Here is a 22017-nt window from a genome sequence, read left to right as displayed (position 1 = left end):
TCAATATTAGGTCAAAAATGGCAAAAATGAAACAGCTTTCTCTAGAATCTCGTCAGTCAATCATTGTTTTGAGGAATGAAGGCTATACAATGCTTGAAATTGCCCAAAAAACCCTGAATATTTCATACAAAGTTGTACACTACAGTCTTCAAAAACAGAGGACAACTGACTCTAACAAGGACAGAAAGAGATGTGGAAGGCCAGATGTTCAACTAAACAAGAGGATAAGTACATCAGAGTCTCTAGTTTGAGAAATAGATGCCTCATATGTTCTCAGCTGACAGCTTCATTGAATTCTACCCACTTAGTGGTGCAGGCCGTATGGGAAGAATTGCAAAGAAAAAGCCACTTTTGAAACAGAAAAACATAAAGAAAAGGTTAGAGTGGGCAAAGAAACACAGACATTGGACAACAGATAATTGGAAAAGAGTGTTATGGATCTTAACCCCATTGAGCTTTTGTGGGATCAGCTAGACTATAAGGTGCGTGAGATGTACCTGACAAGACACAAGCCACAAGCCACATCTATGGCAAGTGCTACAGGAAGCGTGGGGTGAAATGTCACCTGAGACTATACATTGTGATCAGTTGAATGCCATTTTGGTGAATAAAAGTACCAATTTCTTTCCATAAGAGAAAAATCTATAAATTATTCCAAACTGTTGGCCGCCAGTGTAAAAACAAATCGCTTCACGACTCACTTTTGATAATAATTATCAAAGATAATTATTAATTATTAAAATCAATAGAACATTGATGAGAATCAATGTTAGCTTTTTTAATCCTTTAAATCAACAATTATCAAAGATAATCGTTAATTGTTAACATCGATGAAACATTAATTAAAATTAACATTAGCTTATTGATCATTCAAATTCAACAATCATCAAAGATAATTATCAATTATCAAAAATCAATAGAATATTAATAAGGATTAACATTGACGGGGCACCACCCTGGAATCAGGGACTAATAACCAGATAGTAAAACAGTCTCAATATTAGATTGTTTTCTTAGGAAAATCGACGTCTGAAGAATATCGATTTTCGGGAAAAAAACAATGAATGAAGGCTTGAATCCGAGCACTGACATCCTGTCGGCATGACACAGGCGTATGCAAAACAAACCAAAACACTTCTCTTTGTAATATAAACAAAGTTTATTTATGCAGTAATATCAATTAATAATTAATACAATGCAGTCAATAAACTTCCGACTTACAACTACAAACTAAACAGTGATATGATTAGATATGGAAACTAAAATAATCCTATAACACATAAGGTGTGTGTGTGACAGTGTGTGTGTGTGTGTAAGGAGGGACGCGCACAAAATGGCGGATGTGACTCTCGTGGAGAGTATGTCACGCGAGACTTCTGGCCAGGGAATATGACCGCGAATGGGGGAGGAGAGAAACCAGTCAATGGCGTCTACCAGTTACCGCATGTATCTGCTTGTACGATAGCTTAGGGACAAAGCTGGGCTTTAGCATTAAGCTATCTACGAGCCAAAAATGTGTGCCAGAATGTTTGTGAGGGGTCGCGTGCATGTGTGTGTGTGGTTAGTACGAGAGAGAGAGAGAGAAGTGATGGCCCTAAAGCCGATTTCGCGATCGTGGGAGAGAAAGCAGCTGTTAGTTCATCGCTCAGAGACGCGGTGGATGGCTCGTAAACACTCCCGTGTTCTTTGACTCTTTAATGGATGAACTCAGTTTACCTGTCTCACCCGCGATGGTGAAATTGCACAACAGTCCAATTTGGTTGGACCACAATACAGCAAAACAAATTCGTGATAATTAATATCCTGAGTATTAATAATGAGCGGACATGGCGGTCCGTAAACTGTACAAGCAAAAACCTTGAAACACAAGAATAACACACTATAATATTCTATCTCTGCCCAGTCGTAAACTTCTTACTTGAATCGCATGAGGACACAGGTAGAATGTGTTTTCCTCCGTCCTTTAACTCCGACCCTGTTCCTTGAGGCTCGGGTGATGACGGGAGGCCGTTTCCTCGCTCTGTAGGCGGGCGGTATGGCAGTTGATTCTCGGCGGGCTGGCGGAGAACTCAGAAATGTCGACTTGATTGAAGATGGAAGAGAAATCTTTCATCTCTTCACTTCTGCAGGCAAGCGGATGAAAATGCGGATTGCTCAGCGGTCTCCTTCGGATCTGTTAGAGTGTTCAGTTGAACACAGAGTAATCTCAACTCGTCCAGCTCCACAGCCCCTGTCTCCAAGTTGTATGATCTGCCACTGATGTCGGTGCGTAGGTCCATGAAGACCCCACCTCAAAAATTGTCTGTGCCCAAGCCTGCCACGGTCAACGAGCCAACGCCCACGCCTGCCACGGCCAACAAGTTGCCAGCCTTGCCCGTCCCAGAGCCAGCGTTGCCAGCCTCGCCCGTCCCAGAGCCAGCGTTGCCAACTTCGGCCATCCAGAGGAGGAGGAAGAGAAGAAAAGTTTCTGTTCTCAAGTCTCCGCCCATGCCCACGACCACGGAGGTCGTTCCCGAGTCTCCGCCCATGCCCACGACCACAGAGATCATTCCTGAGTCTCCGACCATGCCCACGACCGTGAAGGTCGTTCCCGAGTCTCCGCCCATGTTCATGACCACAGAGGTCGTTCCTGAGTCTCCGCTCATGCCCACGACTATAGAGGTCATTCCCAAGTCTCTTCCCGTGTACACGACCACGGAGGTCGTTCCTGAGTCTCTGCCCATGCCCACGACCACAGAGGTTGTTCCTGAGTCTCTGCACATGCCCAGGACTACGGAGATCGTTCCCGAGTCTCCACCCACGTTCATGACCACAGAGGTTGTTCCCGAGTCTCTGCCCATGCCCGCAACTACAGAAGTCATTCCCAAGTCTCTTCCCATGCCCACAACCACGGAGGTCGTTTCCAAGTTTCATCCCATGCCCACGACCACAGAGGTCGTTCCCAAGTCTCTTCCCATGTTCACGACCATGGAGGTTGTTTCCCATTCATCCAGGACTCTTTGTCTAGAGCTTCCCAAGGCTCCGCCCCCAGATCCTCCCACAGCTCCGCCCCCAGAGCCTCCCATGGCTCTGCCTGCTCCTTCAGAAAGTATTCCTCCAGTGGCTCCGCCCGTTCCCCCAGAGACTATTCCTCCAGCGGCTCCGCCCACTCCCCCAGAGACTATTCCTCCAGGGGCTCTGCCTGCTCCCCCAGAGACTCCTCCTACAGCACCTCCCAGGCCTCCTGACCCAGTCCCTGTCCTGCGGCCGCCTCCCAGGCCTTCTGACCCTGTCTCGGCCCTGCGGCTGCCTCCCAGGCCTCCTGACCCTGTCCCCACCTTGAGGTCATCTCCTTGGTCTCCTGGCTGTCCGCCTGATCTGCTCTAGTCTCCTTGGTCTCCTGGCCGTCTGCCTGATCTGCCCTGGTCTCCTGGCCGCCCGCCTGATCTGCTCTGGTCTACTTGGTCCTCCGAGCCTGCAGCATCACCCTGGCTCTCCATCCCTCCGGCTCCACCTTGGTTTCAAGCCTCCCTGACTTTGCCTTGTTCCACTGCTCCCCTTGCCCCTTGTGCCCCCTTGAACTGCCTGTTTACCCCTTGTGCCCCCCTGAAAATACCTGTTTTCCCCCACACCCCATGGACAATTTGTTTTTGGAGCATCTGGAATCCGCTCCTTAAAAGGGGGGCTCTGTCACATATTCCTTGTTTTTTGTATTGACTTTTATGTTGAAATTCTTGTTTAGTTCCTGTTTCCTGTTAGTTTGCAGTCCTTTTGTAGTTTCATTTTATGATTGGTTTTATGATAGGCTTGTTTTCCCTGTTTCCCTTGTCAGTCTTCACTTGTAATGTCATGTTCTGTACTGGGTTCCCTGTGTTTTGTTTTCACTTTTATTCTGAGTTACTTGGTTCATCTTTTGTTTCTATTAAAGACGCTGCATTTAGATCCTCCATTCTCTCCTGACTCGTTACAATAACAAGCTTATTGGGTTGTGCGATTACCCCAAGTGAAGTCATGGCTTCTACATGGCAGATGTAATCATAAATCATTAATGTTTGTTTTGTGTTGTTAAACCATAGTTCTTGCTCTTACATTCATGTGATGAGAGATGGTGCTTGCCGACACATGCGGTATGACCGAGGCAGAAATACTGTGCTTGCAAATTCTCAGTAATGGTAAAGATGCGCCAATTAATGGCTGAAATAATAATTGCATTTAGTGCACTGTAAATACACAGCGGTCTTGACCATCAAGACCATAGGCCGAGACCAAGACCCAGACCAAGACCACGTTTATATGGTCTCATGATGTCTTGAGACCAAGACCACAAGATCAAGACCCCACCTCTGTTACAGTCTAGCTGATCCCACAAAAGCTCAATGGGTTCCAGATCCATAACACTCTTTTCCAATTATCTGTTGTCCAATGTCTGTGTTTCTTTGCCAATTCTAACTTTTTCTTTTTGTTTTTCTGTTTTAAAAGTGGCTTTTTCTTTGCAATTATTCCCATAAGGCCTGCACCCCTGAGTCTTCTCTTTACTGTTGTAAATGAAACTGGTGTTGAGCGGGTAGAATTCAATGAAGCTTTCAGCTGAGGACATGTGAGGCATCTATTTCTCAAACTAGACACTCTGATGTACTTATCCTCTTGTTTAGTTGTATCTGGGCCTTCCACATCTCTTTCTGTCCTTGTTAGAGCCAGTTGTCCTTTGTCTTTGAAGACTGTAGTATACACCTTTGTATGAAATCTTCAGTTTTTTTTTTTTTTTGGCAATTTCAAGTATTGTATAGCCTTCATTCCTCAAAACAATGATTGACTGATGAGTTTCTAGAGAAAGCTGTTTCTTATTTGCCATTTTTGACCTAATATTGACCTTAAGACATGCCAGTCTATAGCATACTTTCAACTGTGTTTTATATCATGTGATTTTCTAGTACCAAATTAGCAATTTAGCATGATTACTCAAGGATAAGGTGTTGGAGTGATGGCAGCTGGAAATGGGGCCTGTCAAAAATGACTTTTTTCAAATAGTGGTGGTGCTGTTTCTTATGTGATCAGTTGAATGCCACTTTGGAGAATTAAAGTACCAATTTCCTTCCGAAACAACAAAATATGTACATTATTCCAAACCTTTTGCCACCAGTGTTTATATATATATATATATATATATATATATATATATATATATATATATATATATATATATATATATCTGAAACGGCAAGGCTTGTGTGGTGCTCCTGGTCAGTAGTGGTGAGTACCTACCAACAGTGGTCCGAGGAGGGACAAACCACAAACCGGCGACAGGGTGTTGGGTGCCCAAGGCTCATTGATATGCTAGGGCAACGAAGGCTATCCTGTATGGTCTTATCTGACAGAAGGTCTACTGTGGCACAAGTCACAGAACATTTTAATGATGGTTACAGGAGGAATGTGTCACAACACACAGTGCATTGTACCCTGCTGCGTATGGGGCTTCGTAGCCGCAGACCGGTCAGAGTGCCCATGATGACCCCTATCAATCATCGAAAGTGCCTACAATGGGCATGCAAGTGTCGGAACTGGACCTTGGAGCAGTGGAAGAAGGTCACCTGTTCCGTTGAGTCCCGTTTTCTTTTACATTAAGTGGACGGCAGTGTACGAGTGCACCGTTTACCTGGGGAAGTGATGGCACCAGGATGCACTGTGGAAAGACGACAACCCAGGGGAGGGTGTGTGATGCTCTGGACAATGTTCTGCTGGGAAAACCTGGGTCCGGCCATTCATGTGAATGTCAGTTTGACACAAGCCACCTACCTAAGCATTGTTGCAGACCAGGTATATCCCTTCATGGCAATGGTATTCCCTGATGGTAGTGGCCTCTTTCAGCAGGATAATGCGTCCTGCCACACTGCACACATTGTTTGGGAATTGTTGTAGGAAAATGATGAAGAGCTCAAGGTTTTGCCCTGGCCTCCAAATTCCCCAGATCTCAATCCCATTGAACATCTGTGGGATGCACTGGACCGACAAGTCTGATCCACAGCGGCTCCACCTCACAACTTACAGAACTTGAAAGATCTGCTGCTAATGTCTTGGTGCCAGACACCACAGGACACCTTCTGGAGTCTTGTAGAGTCCTTGCATAGTGGTCATAATCTTTTGGATCATCAGTGTATATTATTTTAATATAATGTTATTTTATAATATAAAATAGAACATAAAATACCAAAATCCTATTATCACAAAGATAAGTTTGCAACATACTGTACAAATGGAGGCTAAAGTAGTGCAGAAAATAAATGTCTTGTTTAAGCACTATTTTTAAGTCTGTGGTGTACTGAATTATGGTCACACAAATGATAAGTCACCTGTAGCCTCAATGTTGTTGCATGTCATTTGCTGTATGGTAATGTATACATCCACAAATATTTTAAATGAGGCAATGTCAAAATAAAGTGAACCTGCAGAGTTGCATTCAAAATGCGAACTGCTCCGTGAAAATAAAGCGAACCAAACTCAGAGCACCTTCTGAGATGGTCTGAGATAATTTGCAGCATTCTCATAGACACATGTTTGTGTTGCACACATGAGCGGCAGGGCGCCATTGAACCTCTGAACATACAGCAAATCAGACATGCGCATTGACAACTTCTCCTTCGTCTGTTCTTTAAAATATAATCAAGGCTGTTTCTTCAAGCGCTTGTCTTTGTGTCTAATGGAAATTCTTGTCCTATGTCACTCCAAGATGTCTTAAAGGTTTGCTGATAGATGAGCAAAATTACCAGTAACTGCGCATGAAATACCCGCATTTGGCGGGTGGCGGGTGCTCATTTCATTTCCTGCTGTGGAGAGTGGGGCAGGCCGAGTGGCAACTGTGCGGAGCGAGGCCGGGTTGGACACCTGCAGGGGATTATCTCGCCTAGCTGTGGGTGATTGCAGCCTTAACGAGCGAGAGATAACAGTTGGGGAGAGACTCCGGGAGAGAGAGAGACCAATGAAGCTGTGTGTTTATGTGGAGCTGAAAAGCACCATGTTAGTGTGTTCATGCTGCTGAAAATCAGTGGTATTGAATGTCTTTGTTACACTGAAATGTGCTGGCAATAAAGTGTCTTATTTTGGATGTTTGACCGACTCCCGCCTCCTTCAGTGAGTCAACTTCCTTACACCTGCCTTGAAATCATGCAGGGGCGTGGCCACAGGGGTGGCACGGGGTGGCAGCTGCCACCCTAAAAATGAACTTTGTGTTGATGAGCTTATTTCCTCAACAACAATGACCACATGGACAATTGTGTGGAAAAAAAGAAGATGCATTTCTCAGTTGTTTTCAAGTATTCACTGAATGATTATTAGATACATTGCTGTCAGTTATTGGTAAAGACGGGTGAGACATGTCCTCACCACTTTTTGAAATAGCTTTCGTCAGGTATGTGTATAATCCAGATGAAAAATCTCCAGTTCTTGAGTAGGAGTGTCTATTTCATCTGTGTGTGTTTTGACTGTCGATCTGGCGCTGGAATGTGTTATTTTGAATGTTATGATAAATGTTCGTTGTGGCTGTTTTTCCCAAATTACGCTCTTTTCCGTGTCCACCACTGTGATGGCCTTCTCGGCCGTATTGTTTGTATGTATGGAGAGTGTGTGTTCTCTTTTTCTCTCCCTCTCTCTTAATCGCTCTCAGGTGTGTGGTAACCAGGTGAGTTGATTGTTGATTGGGCTTACTGGTGTGCAGTGTGTTTCCTCCCTAAATACAGTGTTCCATGGCTGGGATATGCGATTGGAGACCGTTGTTCGTGAACTGATCCATCTCGTTCACGGGCACTCAGGCGCATATTGACTTTCTTTCTGGGTTCCTTCTGCTAGTGCAGGGAGCTTGTGGTTGTCGTTGTCTGAACTTCTGAGTTTGCTGTTTTTTCATATACAGAAATGTCAATAAATGTGTCTGTGTTTCCGCTACTCGTATCTCCCCGCATCTTTTATTGCATTTTATTTTTAAAGTGTAACACCCATCCACTGACGTACAGATGCGATCTTGGTTTATTAAAATTAAATGTTATATTTGGGTAAATTAGAAACCCAAACCTCTAAAATCTTAAGGCAAAAAGTTATCATTAGATCAATCAGTCATGTTCTTAATCAAAGTGCTGATCTACTGTATGTTTTCATCGACTAACAAAATCCCAAGACTGGCAGATGTAGAAATTAAATTACCATATTATGTTAAATATTTATTTGAGTGCTTGAATTGGTACTCTTAGTTTTAGATGTATTAAGTATCAGTTTGTTCCCTATCTGTCACTCACTCAACGTTGTGTCAATGTAGTGACACTAGGGGTCACTCTTGGGAGCCCCAAACACCTCTGATCTTTTTTAAAAGGCCAATGAGAATTGGCGAGTGGAATTTGCATTCCCCCGGACATACGGGTATAAAAGGAGCTGGTATGCAGCCACTCATTCAGATTTTCTCTTCGGAGCCGAGCGGTTCTATTCATTGAGCTGAATTCACCCGCCGAGTTCATTCACCTCTCTCTGCTGGATCTTACGTCGCATTTCAGCGGCTTCTCCCCCTTTGCATCTGTGGTTTGCAGAGAACGCCCCTGGGCGCTTCGGCAGAAGATTTAAAAAGCTCGCGGTGCACTTATGTCTGCAGAGCGCCGCCACCTGGTGCCCGAAACTCCCGTCCAGGGCTTGTAGATTTACATCGTCCTGATGGCTAAGGCCTACGGTGCTGCTGAACAAGACGCCTCCGCCCTGCATGCCATGGCTCTCCTGCAAGTACACCAGGCCAAGGCACTAAAAGAAATGCACGAGGGTAGTTCTGACCTGGGATTGATGCAGGAACTGTGCTCGGCGACTGACCTTGCTCTCCGGGCGACGAAGGTCATGGCGCGGTCTCTCGGGCCGACGATGTCCACCCTCGTGGTCCAGGAGCGCCACCTTTGGCTCAACTTGGTTGAGATGCGAGAGGCCGACAAGGCATGGTTCCTTGACGCCCCCATCTCCCAGGTTGGCCTATTTGGCGACACCATCGAGGACTTTGCCCAGCAGTTCTCGGCGGTGAAGCAGCTGACGGAGGCCATACGTCACATCCTGCCCCGGTGTGGCGCAAGACCCCGCACCCCGTCTGCTCATCGCCAAGGGCATCCTCCTGCAGAAGCAACGACACCGGCTCCACTGCAGCCCGCCCCCATGGCCCGGCCCTGGCGTAGAGCCCAGCGCAGGAAGCAGACACCGCCCGTCTCACGGCCAGCCGAGGAAGGCTTCAAAGCGCCCCTGAGACGGGTGACCCAGGGGCAAGGAGACCCACTAAGGAGACCCCCTTCCGCTCCTACCAGAATGCGCTACATTTCTCATGCAGCCACGTTAATATGTGTGTGCTTTTACACTGACAAATATCTGGTGTTGGTGGCTGTATTGGGTCCTAGAGTTTTAAACAGAGTGGATTATCAGAGATGAGGCAGCGTTTAAATTCACAAGCTGATGGTGACAGAGGCTGATTCCAGCAACAGATGTAGTGAGAACGCAGAGGCAGTTTAAAACCAGATTAGTCTCCTGGACATACTTCAGTAAAGTAAAATAATTTTATTAGGCTACCACAGACGTCTGTAAGGTTTACCGCTGATTCACAAGGGATAAGCAATGTCTGTATAAATCACAGAGATGAGAGTGTTGACAGCATTTACAAACTGCTGTCATGCATAACTAACCCATCAGAAAATATATGCTATTTAGCTCTGCTGATTAATTATGAAGTAAATATTAAACATGTGCATATGATGTATCTGAGATAATTAGAAGAAATTGACTGGAATATCTGGCAAAATACAACAGAACTAGACACGTTAGCAAGCCAGTAATCCTACAGTACACTCTTGAATTAAAATAAACAATCTTTTCACATAATGTAATTTTATCTGTCCCTCTGGAAAATATATTGCGAAACGTGGTGCTCAACACAAATTTTCCCATTCACTCTGCTCAAATCACAAAATTACTACTTTTGTCCTTTTCTAATTTCCCTAATCAAAAGAAATCATGCTTGTTTGTTTCTCATGGATTAATCCCAACGCCACAGCCAGCGTTAGATAAAGTTTGAAGCACGACTTACAGTTTCTTGTGTCTTCTCAATGACCAACATCCACTTCAGACACTTGGTGAACTTTAGAAACAATGACTTAAAGGGTTCACAGGCTGGACATTGCACATTCACTGGCTTTTTACCAACATGTCAGTTTGCACAGAATAAGAATAAAAGGGGTTATTTTTACAGAGCATTTGATAGGTAAGACGTTACAATATCTTTCCTGGCGCAGGAGCGCGCAGCCTGCAAAAAGTCTGTAAAACTTACTGACATGAACGATTTGTATGGGATTAAAATCAATGAGAAGCTCTGGTATTTAGGCTGTTACATTATCCCACGTCCCCATATAAAATAACCAAACAGGAGAGAACAAGGCTATTTAAAAAAAAATAGCCTACAACAAGGCATTGTTTGTGCTGTTGTTATTTGCGCCATGGAATATTAGGTTGTATGCCAATAGATATTTTTGTACCTAATGCAAAAAACAAAACAGAAAACACCCAAAAAACCAAGAATGTTGACAAATAAATTGTCTAATTTCATGCCGCTCCACATTTGAACTTGAGCATTGGAGTTGAGCGATCCCACATGAGCAAACATTTGAGCTGAGTAACAACTTGCTCCACACCGCTCACATGCTCTGCCGCCAACCCGCCAAATGCAGGTGGATCATGGCAGTGGCGAGTAATTCTATCACTCTTACTAGCCACTTTGACAGGTGACTTTTTCAGGGTTTTTCCTGCATTGAATATCCTGTGAATGTCGGGCCACAGGCGAAGCAAATTGAATTGTATTTAAATCACGTTCAGCGATTTATAAGCTCTAAATATGCCTCTCATATGTTACACGTGCATCTGTGCGAGGCAAATGAATCATGGTTTCAGGAACCACCACATCACACACACCAGTCCACTCCAGAGATAAGATAGTTCAACAGGGCTTCACTTGATATTGCAATGGAGACCACAAAATGTATGTGACCTATTTGAATTCTACAGAAAATGTTGATCTTTAAAGCACTTTATGAAGGAAGTTTTTTTTTTTTTTTTTTACTGCAGTAACACTAACGTCCTGGTTACTTGCGTAACCTCCGTTCCCTGATGGAGGGAACGAGACGTTGTGTCAATGTAGTGACACTAGGGGTCACTCTTGGGAGCCCGAGACACCTCTGGTCTTTGATAAAAGGCTAATGAAAATTGGCGAGTAGTATTTGCATACCAATCCCTCGGACACTCATTCAGGTTTTATGCTGAGGGACACAACGTCTCGTTCCCTCAATCAGGGAATGGAGGTTACGCAAGTAACCAGGACGTTCCCCATCTGTCACTCACTCAACGTTGTGTCGATGTAGTGACTCTAGGGGTCCCTATACAAAATGCCGCAACTGACTGGACTGTGTTACTTGAACTGGCGGTGTGTGATGGGAAGACCACTTTGTGCCTCGTAGCCAGCGCACCAGGCCGACACGTAACCTCCACCAACACTGTTATGAGTGTCATTCACATGACATGTGAATAGCGACTACATACACCTCCAAGGTGGAAGGGGACAGCCACCCTTCCAACCTCTCCTGCGGGAAGGAAAGCACCGATCCGACTGCACATCTCTGGGTGTCTTCCCATCGGGAAGAACACCACTTAGCGAACAGATGCCACTTAAAGGCATACAGGCACCTCGTAGATGGGGCCCTAGCCTGAGTGATCGTGTCTACCACCACGTGTGGTAGACCGCTTAGGTCTTCTGCATCCCATCCAGGGGCCAGACATGGAGATTCCAGAGGTCTGGTCGAGGGTGCCAGATGGTGCCCCGTCCCTGAGAACGAACGTCCTTCCTCAGGGGAATTCTCCAGGGAGGGGCTGTCGCGAGGAGCGTGAGGTCTGAGAACCACGTCTGGGTGGGCCAGTAGGGTGCTACCAGGATGACCTGCTCCTCATTCTCCCTGACCTTGCACAGGGTCTGTGCAAGTAGGCTTACTGGGGGAAATATTCCTGCGCATATATGCGCAGTCCAGGGGGCCAGCTGTGTGCCAGCGCATCTATACCGAGAGGTGCCTCGGTCAGGGCGTACCAGAGCGGGCAGTGGGAGGATTCTTGGGAGGCTAACAGGTCTACCTGTGCCTGTCCGAATCGACTCCAAATCAGCTGGATCACCTGAGGGTGGAGTCTCCACTCTCCCCTGAGGGTAACCTGCCATGACAGCGCGTCCGCTGCAGTGTTGAGGTCACCCGGGATGTGAGTGGTTCGCAGCGAATTGAGGTGCTGCTGACTCCAGAGGAGGAGACGGCGGGCGAGTTGTGACATACAATGGGAGAGCAGACCGCCTTGATGGTTGACATATGCTACCTTTGCCGTGTTGTCTGTCCGAACTAACACATGCTTGCCCTGGATCAATGGCCGGAACCTTCGCAGGGCGAGCAGAATTGCCAGCAACTCGAGGCAGTTGATGTGCCAATGCAGCCGCAGGCCCATCCATAAGCCGGTGGCTGTGTGCCCGTTGCAAACAGCGCCCCAGCCCATCTTGGAGGCATCTGTCATGACCACAATGCACCTGGAGACCTGCTCTAGGGGAACGCTTGCCTGTAGAAATGCGAGGTTGGTCCAAGGGCTGAAGAGGTGGTGACAGATCGGCGTGATGACCACGCGATGTGTCCCGCGGCACCATGCCCATCTCGGGACTCGAGTCTGAAACCAGTGCTGAATCGGTCTCATATGCATCAACGCGAGCGGAGTGGCCACCGCTGAGGATGCCATATGCCCCAGGAGCCTCTGAAAGTGTTTCAGTGGAACCACTGTTTTCTGTTTGAAAGCCTTCAAACAGGTCAGCACTGACTGTGCGCGCTCGTTCGTGAGGCACGCTGTCAACGAGACTGAGTCCAACTCCAAACCGAGAAAAGAGATGCTGTGAACTAGAAGGAGCTTGCTCTTTTCCCAGTTGACCCGAAGCCCTAGTCGGCTGAGGTGCGAAAGCATCAGGTCCCTGTGTGCACACAACATATCCCGAGAGTGAGCTAGGATTAGCCAATCATTGAGATAGTTGAGAATGCGAATGCCCACCTCCCTTAACAGGGCAAGAGCTGCCACTGCGTCCTTCATGAAGACGCGAGGGGACAAGGACAGACCGAAAGGGAGGACCTTGTACTGATACGCCCGACCCTCGAATGCAAACTGCAGAAAGGGTCTGTGTCGAGGCAGAATCAAGATGTGGAAGTACGTGTCCTTCAGGTCTACCGCCGTGAACCAATCTTGATGCCGGATGCTCACCAGATTTCATTTTTGCGTCAGCATCTTGAACGGGAGTCTGTGTAAAGCCCGGTTCAGTACTCGCAGGTCCAAGATTGGCCGCAACCCACCGCCTTTTTTTGGTACAATGAAATACGGGCTGTAAAACCCCTTCTTCATCTTGGCCGAAGGGACAGGTTCTATCGCATCCTTCCATAGGAGGGTAGCGATCTCCGCGTGCAAGGTAGCAGCATTTTCGTCCTTCACCGAGGTGAAGTGGATACCGCTGAACCTGGACGGATGCCTGGCGAACTGAATTGCGTAGCCGAGTCGGACAGTCCGGATCAACCATCGCGACGGATTGGAAAGCGCAAGCCACGCATCCAAGCTCCGCGTGAGGGGGACCAAAGGGACAATCTCATCGGACGTACTGGCAGGTGGGGCCTCACGGCGGGGTGGAGCACGAGGTGCCACACCATGTTGTGGCCGTGCTGAGTCCAGGGACATCGAAGCACTTACCTGGCTCCTTGTGACCACCCCCGGAACAGCCTGGGTCAGGGGAGAAAGAGGCCTGTCCTCGCAACCCGTGGAGACGGTCACACTGGGGGCGGATTTGTGCCACAGCTGGGCGCGCAGGGGCGGGGAGACCGCCGCTGGAGCGCCAACCCTGCAAGGATAAAAAGGTGGATAGTGGTCGTGATGATGGCCGTGCACACCGGTTATGTGACCCAGGGAACAAGGAAACCGCTCTTTTGCTGATTGTTTGGGTACCGCAGCCACTTGGGCATGTGACGAATTTAAATGAAAAAGCAACAAAAGATTCTCCTCCCGGCCCTCCACCGGGGGATTGAGTGGTCTGTTTACCAGCTCCAAGGTGGGTTTCGTCGTCGCTGGGTCGCCCGTCTCAGGGGCGCTTCGAAGCCTTCCGTGGGTTCTTGGCGGCCGCCCATGAGAGAGGTGGCATCCGATTCCTGCGGTGGTTTACACACCGGGGCCGGGCCGAAGGGGCGGACGCAGGGGGACGCCCTTGGCGATGAGCAGGTGAGGTGCGGGATCTTGAGCTGCGCCGGGGCAGGATGTGCCGGATAGCCTCCGTCTGCTGCGAATAGGCCAACCTGGGAGATAGGGGCAGCAAGGAACTGTGCCTTGTCGGCCTCACCGATCTTGACCAGGTTGAGCCAAAGTTGGCGCTCCTGGACCACTAAGGTGGACATCACCCACCCGAGAGACCGCGCCGTGACCTTCGTCACCCGGAGTGCGAGGTCAGTTGCCGAGCGCAGCTCCTGCATCAAATCTTGGGCAGAACTACCCTCGTGCAGTTCCTTTAGCACCTTGGCTTGGTGGACATGCAGGAGAGCTATGGCGTGCAGGGCGGATGCAGCTTGTCCAGCGGCACTGTAGGCTTTAGCTGTCAGGGACAATGTGAACCTACAGGCCTTGGATGGGAGCTTTGGGCATCTGCGCCAGGTGGTGGCGCTCTGCGGGCATAGGTGCACCGCGAGCGCCTTATCCACCAGGGGAATCACCGAATAGCCTCTGGCCGCCCCGCCATCAAGGGTAGTCAGGGCGGAGGAGCTGAAAGATCGGGACCAGGCAGTAAAAGATGCCTCCCAAGATTTTGTCAGCTCCTTGTGCACTTCCGGAAAGAAAGGGACTGTAGCGGGGTGTGGCTGCTTTGAGCGGCGTCGCGAGCCCAGGAACCAATCATCGAGCCACGAGGGTTCAGGGGAGAGCGGAGGGTTCCACTCTAGCCCGACGCTCACGGCCGCCTGGGAAAGCATGACTGTCATTTACGCATCAGCCTGTGACTGGGCAATCGTCCCCGAGGGGTGGAGCCCAGCTGAGGCTTCTGCGTCCGACTGGACGAGCCCGCTCTCTGATGCTGTGCTCGAGAGCTCATCAGCTTCGCGGGCTCCAAACAAGAGGTCGAACTCACCGTGAGATGATCCGGCAGACTCATCCGGAAGCCCGATCGGGGCAGATGAGCGTGCTGTGGAAGGGGAGGTCCATGGGGGGATACTCGGCAGTGGTGGTCCCATTGGGGTCCCCAAATCGCCCCCAGTGCTAGCCGCGCTGGCCTCATACCCGTAGGTAGAAGGACCGAGACGGGGAGCTGTAACTACTGAAACGTTGCCATGGTCATGTTCTCGCAGTGAGTACATGATCCATCCACAAACACTGTCTCTGCGTGGGTCGCGCCCAGACACGAAAGACAGCGATCGTGACCGTCCGAAGTTGAGAGGAAATGACCGCAACCAGGAATAACACACAAACAGAAAGACATCTTTAAAAAGATGTGTCTTTAAAAAGACGTTCCGTGTGTGCCGCTCTTTTAGAAAAATATACTCTTTTAGAAAAATATACTCTCTTTTTTCTGCCGAAGCACCCAGGGGTGTTCTCTGCAGTGCACCAGTGCAGAGGAGGGAGAAGCCACTGACATGCACCGTCAGATCCAGCAGAGGTGAATGAACAGTCAGCTCAGTAAACATCGACCGTTCAGCTCCGAAGAGAAAATCTGAATGAGTGGTTGCATACCAGCTTCTTTTATACCCATATGTCCGGGGGAGTGGTATGCAAATACCACTCGCCAATTTTCATTGGCTTTTTATCAAAGACCAGAGGTGTCTCGGGCTCCCAAGAGTGATCCCTAGTGTCACTACATCGACACAACATCGAGTGAGTGACATATAGGGAACTAGTATCTAACTGGTATAGATTAAAAATAAATCTATTAATGTGAATCTGTTAGACTTTTGTTACAACTGTGAAAGTTGTAGATAAGGTTTTTTAATTACTGTGTTTAGTTTTATTTATAACAAATACTATAGATTTTTTTTTTTTTTTTTTAGAAAGACTATCTATAGTGACTTAACCATGGTAATGTAGAGGCACCCATTGGTTTACTTGTGGTTATGGCCTTAATATTACAAATGTCACCTTTAAACAATAAAAGAACAATGGGGAACTTAAGGACAAGTGCAATTTAGAATGAACTGGTTTATAGTCTGGACTTTCATGAATTATGAGCAAATTATTAAGAAAGTTGTCCTCCTGTTGTACACTACTCCTGTTCTAACTGGCCATGTTTGCCTTCAGATATTCCAAGAGATTTAAATAATTAGGCCTGTGTACTGCTAAATATAATTCTCATTGAAATAGTCAAATGTACACAAATGCATGCAGTTACAGTCTACACTTTACCTTTATTATTTTTTTGTGGGATGGGGGATTTTGGGTGGTGAAAATGATGACTGGCTAATGACTTTGTATAACCACTAGCCACGGTGGTCGATGAGCCAAAAAGTTAATGTCAAGTCCTGCTTGTAACTTTGTCTTTTTGTCCGGTTTTCAATTTATTTTATTTTATTTATTTATTTATTTATTTATTTATTTTTTTGTTGTTGCTTTAAATCAAAGGTTGTAGCTTTTTGGTTTGGTTCATGGCTTAGAACTCTTTAATATATATTTTTTAAACCCCTATGGGAAAAAATGAATGGCAAACCAAGAACCAAGAAAGTAGATTGGCAGTATTGCGCTCTATTGCCACGGCTTCTTAAAAACGTGGCATTCATATGCAAGATACTAAAAATCACTAAGACACCAGTAGACGTCTGTCTAACACATGTTTACACTGAAAAACAGTTGGAAAAACAGTGCAGATGGATGCAAAACATGTTCGGTGTGTCTCTCATGAATGTGCAAATGATCTCACCTGTAACAAATTTGAAAAAAAATTATGACTCCTTTTCTCTCTTTTCTGTTTTTCTCCTCAGGACCTCCTGTAAGTACCATGGCAACAAGCTGTATGCAGTTTGCATGACTAATTCAACATCATTGCAGGTAGAGTGTCTTGTGTGTCTTGTATCACATAGAAAACGTCTCATCTATTTGAAAGGAGGTGAAATCACGCAGGTTTTTCCATCTATTTTTCTTGAAATTTGCTCCTTCTTCAGTTACTATTCTAACTGTATTATTATCAGTGGTCGTTGGCCCTGCTGTAGTGATCCTAATCATTTTACTATGCACAGATGCAATGGTTAATCCGGTAAATCTACTCTAATGCCATGGCTTTTGTGGTTGCCATATAAAACTTTCAGATGCCCAATGTAATCTTATAGTATGATTAAAATAATATTTTCTCCTTAAAGGAGAACATTATTCCCATCTAAATGGGCCCATGGATTCCTATAATGCCCTATTGAGGTTGCCAGACATTGCATTAAAAAGAGAGTCTCACTTCATTATGTGCCGAGTGATCACAGGAACTCTCTACCTCACATTAATTGAAAATCTCTGCTGACCAAACAGATGCTGGTGTAGGGCTCTGACAGCCAAAGGCAATTATGTTACTGGGGTCACTGTGGTCCACAAGTGCTCAGAAAAGGATTTTAAAGATATATTTGTGCAATGTTGTATGCATATACTGTAGAACTTTTGGGGGAAATCCACCTACGTTATAGACTGCACATTTATATTCTATATCAAAAGATCTCTTCAGAAAACAGAATTTGCTCTGCAGCACAATAATTGATTGCCGGATGCTTTTTCCTTCCAAAGTCCACTGCCACTCCTTGGTCTGTTTGTGTTCAACTGGAGGTGGTTTACACCACTCTACAATGCTCCTAACCAGTTCCCATGTTCCTGCTCTCTCCACTCAATAAAAAACAAGCAGAGTAATTTGAAAAATTCTACAGCTGATGAGAAGTTATACTCATTCAAGTCAAAGGTGTTGCTATTCACATTTATTATGATTGTTGAAGGGTAGTGGCTAGGACATGCTACAGTTATTACGTGGGCTTTTATGGAAAAAATAATCATTCATTCTCTTGAATTTTGACCAGAGCCAGTTGTCTACTCAAATGAACTCTATTATATGTGAATAATGATTATTTATACTTGCTGATGAACAATAGGGCTGTATGTGGTTTCCAATGGGCTTTGTCCATTTACAGATAATTTGAGAGCAATTCCATTCAAAGAGGCAAAATTAGAGATGGAAAATCAATGTTAATCTCTACTTCTCTTTAACTTCAGATTCCATTCCTTTACTCTGCATATTTTTTGCAGAGCTTGTCATTTAAGTAATGACAGCCTATTATTTAGAAATTCTGAGAATAACAACCCACCTAAAGGTTTTAGAAAAGAGATTAGAAAAACAGTCATACGTCAGACCACTGCTTTTCTCCAGGCTAGAAATGGAAACGAGCTGCTTTAATATACCAGCGTGAAATTGGTTTTAGAGGAGCAATGGTTCCATACTATAATGGGGGTAGCCAACCATTATTTTTGCTACTGTTTAAGTCGATATTTGAATGTCCTAAGAAAAGTTCTTTGAGTGGAAATGACACCTTTAAGGCCCTGGCATCAGGGCTTGACATTAACACCAGCCCACCCGTCAAATGCGGGTAGAAATCGGCAGTGGCGGGTAACTCTATCAACATTACTATCCACTTTGGCGGCTGGCAAGCAAAGTTAACTGTATTCAACTCGCATACCGCATTTTATAAGCAATAAATATGCTTATCATATCTGACACGCGCATCAAAGAGGGGAGAATGAGGCGTGGTTCCGCACGAACCACCGCAGCACACATCAGCATGCTCCAGAGATTGAACCAGAGCTCTGGGACAGCACAGAACGAAACTTGCGTGATTTTGTCGGGCTTCAATATCACGACGGCTGGCAGAGACAACAAAATGTATATGACCCATTTTAATTCTACAAAGAACGTTCTAGTAAAAAGCTCTATTTGGAGGAAGTCGAACCTCTCAAACTGTTAGACAGCCCTGACATTAAAAAGCACTGACAAGGTAAAGAGATTACAGTGCGCCCTGCATCAACATCGATTACAAGTTTTTTAAAATACACATCGTCAGCCAAACTAAAATGTTTTTATTGCAGTGACACTAACTGGTTACTGGTATGGATGCATTAAATTGATGTTGGGCCTCATGTATTCAGATAGAAGACAAAGGCAGGCCTAATACAGTCGTAAAAACCTAACTCAAGCCCCCACCTTCCAAGTCGTAAATCTTACTGATAGAAATCGCGCCAAAATCAAACAAAGGGAGTCCAAAACAGACTACAAATCCATGAAGCCTTGCTCACTAAAGGATCTAACTCTCAACTTCTATTGGATGAGGCACACAACAGAACGTCCCTCAAACATGACATCATCAGGAGTTGAAATACCTCTGAAATGTTTCCAGAATTCGCTTCCAGCGACTTTGTTTGCAGCGTGTGGATGCAGCTCTTTGCTGCTCTCAGGTACATCCTCGTGGCACAAGGAAGTAACGTCTGACTTGACACTGTGGCCATACAATCTCCATCTCGCTGGATGAGTTGAGATTACTCTGTGTTCAACCGAACACTCTAACAGATCCGAAGGAGACCACAGAGCAATTCGCATCTTCATCCGTTTGCCTACAGAAGTGAAGAGATTAAAGATTTCTCTTCCATCTTCAATGAAGTCAACATTTCTGAGTTCTCCGCCAGCCCGCCGAGAATCAACAGCCGTACCGCCCGCCGACAGAGCGAGGAAACGGCCTCCCGTCAACACCCGAGCCTCAAGGAACCGGGTCAGAGTTAAAGGATGGAGGAAAACACATTCTACCTATGTCCTCATGCGATTCAAGTAAGAGGTTTACGTCTGGGCAGAGATAGAATATTATAGTGTGTTATTCTTGTGTTTCAAGGTTTTTGCTTGTACAGTTTACGGACTGCCATGTCCGCTCATTATTAATACTCAGGGTATTAATTATCACAAATTTGTTTTGCTGTATTGTGGTCCAACCAAATTGGATTGTTGTGCAATTTCGCCATTGCGGGTGAGACAGCAACTGAGTTCATCCATTAAAGAGTCAAATAACGAGGGACTTTTACAAGCCCCGCTCGTAAAACCGCATCTCTGAGTGATAAACTGAGAGCTGCTTTCTCTCCCACTATCGCAAAATCGGCTTTAGGGCTGTCACTTCTCTCTCTTTCTCTCTCTCTCTCTCTCTCTCGTAATAACCACACTGACAAACACACACACATTGTCACACACACACCTTATGTGTTATAGGATTATTTTATTTCCATATCTAATCATATCACTGTTTAGTTTGTAGTTGTAAGTCAGAAGTTTATTGACTGCATTGTATTAATTATTAATTTATATTACTGCATAAATAAACTTTGTTTATATTACAAAGAGAAGTGTTTTGGTTTGTTTTGCATATGCCTGTGTCATGCTGACGGGATGTCAGTGCTAGGATTCAAACCTTCATTCATTGTTTTTTCTGGAAAATCGATACTTTTCGGATGTCGATTTTCCTAAGTAAACAATCTAATATTGAGACTGTTTTACTATTTGGTTATTAGTCCCTGATTTCAGGGTGGTGCCCCGTCAATGTTAATCCTTATTAATATTCTATTGATTTTTGATAATTTATAATTATCTTTGATGGTTGTTGAATTTGAATGATCAATAAGCTAGTGTTAATTTTAATTAATGTTTCATCGATGTTAACAATTAACGATTATCTTTGATAATTGTTGATTTAAAGGATTAAAAAAGCTAACATTGATTCTCATCAATGTTCTATTGATTTTAATAATTAATAATTATCTTTGATAATTATTAATTATTGCTAATAACCAAACTTGCTCCTAAACATAGCACACTACATTTACTGGAACCCATATGAGGTTTTAATGAGTTAGATTCAATTGATTAATTTACATATTAATTAATAACTACAGAAATAATTATTAATTATTTCTGATAGTAACACTGATCTAAACAACCAGTAAAGCCCTACATTGATTAGGGCAAATTTATAGATCTTCATTTTTATTATTAATATGTATTCGTCATCATTCAGTCACCTTTATCTTGATCCTAACCCTTAGGACTTTGTTCCAAAAATAAAAAAAAAAAAAAAAAAAAAGGGTTTATTGTATTTTTCCATTCACGGAAAAAGATGCAATGAAAGTAAATAGTGACTTGAGTTTACTCTACCTAACATCTCCATTTTATTATCCATTTTGTACTCCATGGAATTATAAAATGTGAAAGTTGTAGTTAAAGGTTTCTAAACATGTTTAGGCTCTTAGTTTTTCATAACAAATACTATTGTTGATTTTTTAGGAACACTATTTGTATTCACCTAACCACAGTAATGTGGAGCCATCCATGGTCTTACCTGTTGCAATGGCTTTATCTTTAAAAAAGCCACTGTTCCAAAAAAATGGAAGAACAATGGCAGGGGCAGCGCCAGTGAATTTTGATTGCTGGTGCTGAAGAGGTGCTAAATCACTGACAGGGGGAGCTGAGCTTTGGTCAATAAATATGTGCAAAACCCGGCATGGCCAAGCGATTTTATTAATATCAGTTTGGAAGTAGTGAAAACAGAAGTGAAATTTCTACGCTGCAGCCTCAATAAACCAGTCAACACACTTTCAGGGGTGTTTTTAGATTTATACAGTATTGTCTGAAGCACAGGTCCATCAAAATAGTGTACCCTTATTGGGGTTCTGTCGACATGCTCCTCCGGGAGCAAATTTTTGCAAAAATGGCACTAAAGCATTTAATTGTGGTAACTTTAGGAGCAGCATTTTGACCTTTTCACAAGTATATATCCTGTGTAGCAATTAATGTAACTATGGGCTGCAAAGCATTGATAAAATACTTCACACAGCACATGCAGCTCTAGTTCAATTTCTCAAAATCAGCTACCTTTAAAAAAAGAATTGCCTGCCGTGGCAGGACCATGGTATTGT

The 22017-nt window shown here is 45.1% G+C and overlaps 1 protein-coding gene across 1 annotated transcript in view; it reads left to right on the top strand.

The window, feature by feature from the left end:
* LOC127455683 (collagen alpha-1(XXV) chain-like) overlaps window positions 1–17095 on the top strand; it is a 179267-nt gene extending 162172 nt beyond the window's left edge. The window contains exon 4 of the mRNA XM_051723734.1: window positions 17028–17095. Within this exon, the coding sequence (XP_051579694.1) occupies window positions 17028–17074 (47 nt within the window). The 3' untranslated portion in view covers window positions 17075–17095. The remainder of the gene's footprint in view (window positions 1–17027) is intronic.
* Window positions 17096–22017: the final 4922 nt, after the last annotated feature.

Source organism: Myxocyprinus asiaticus, chromosome 2 (assembly GCF_019703515.2).
Source record: "Myxocyprinus asiaticus isolate MX2 ecotype Aquarium Trade chromosome 2, UBuf_Myxa_2, whole genome shotgun sequence".
In the NCBI taxonomy this organism is placed as follows: domain Eukaryota; kingdom Metazoa; phylum Chordata; class Actinopteri; order Cypriniformes; family Catostomidae; genus Myxocyprinus; species Myxocyprinus asiaticus.
This window is presented reverse-complemented; position numbering and strand designations above follow the sequence as displayed.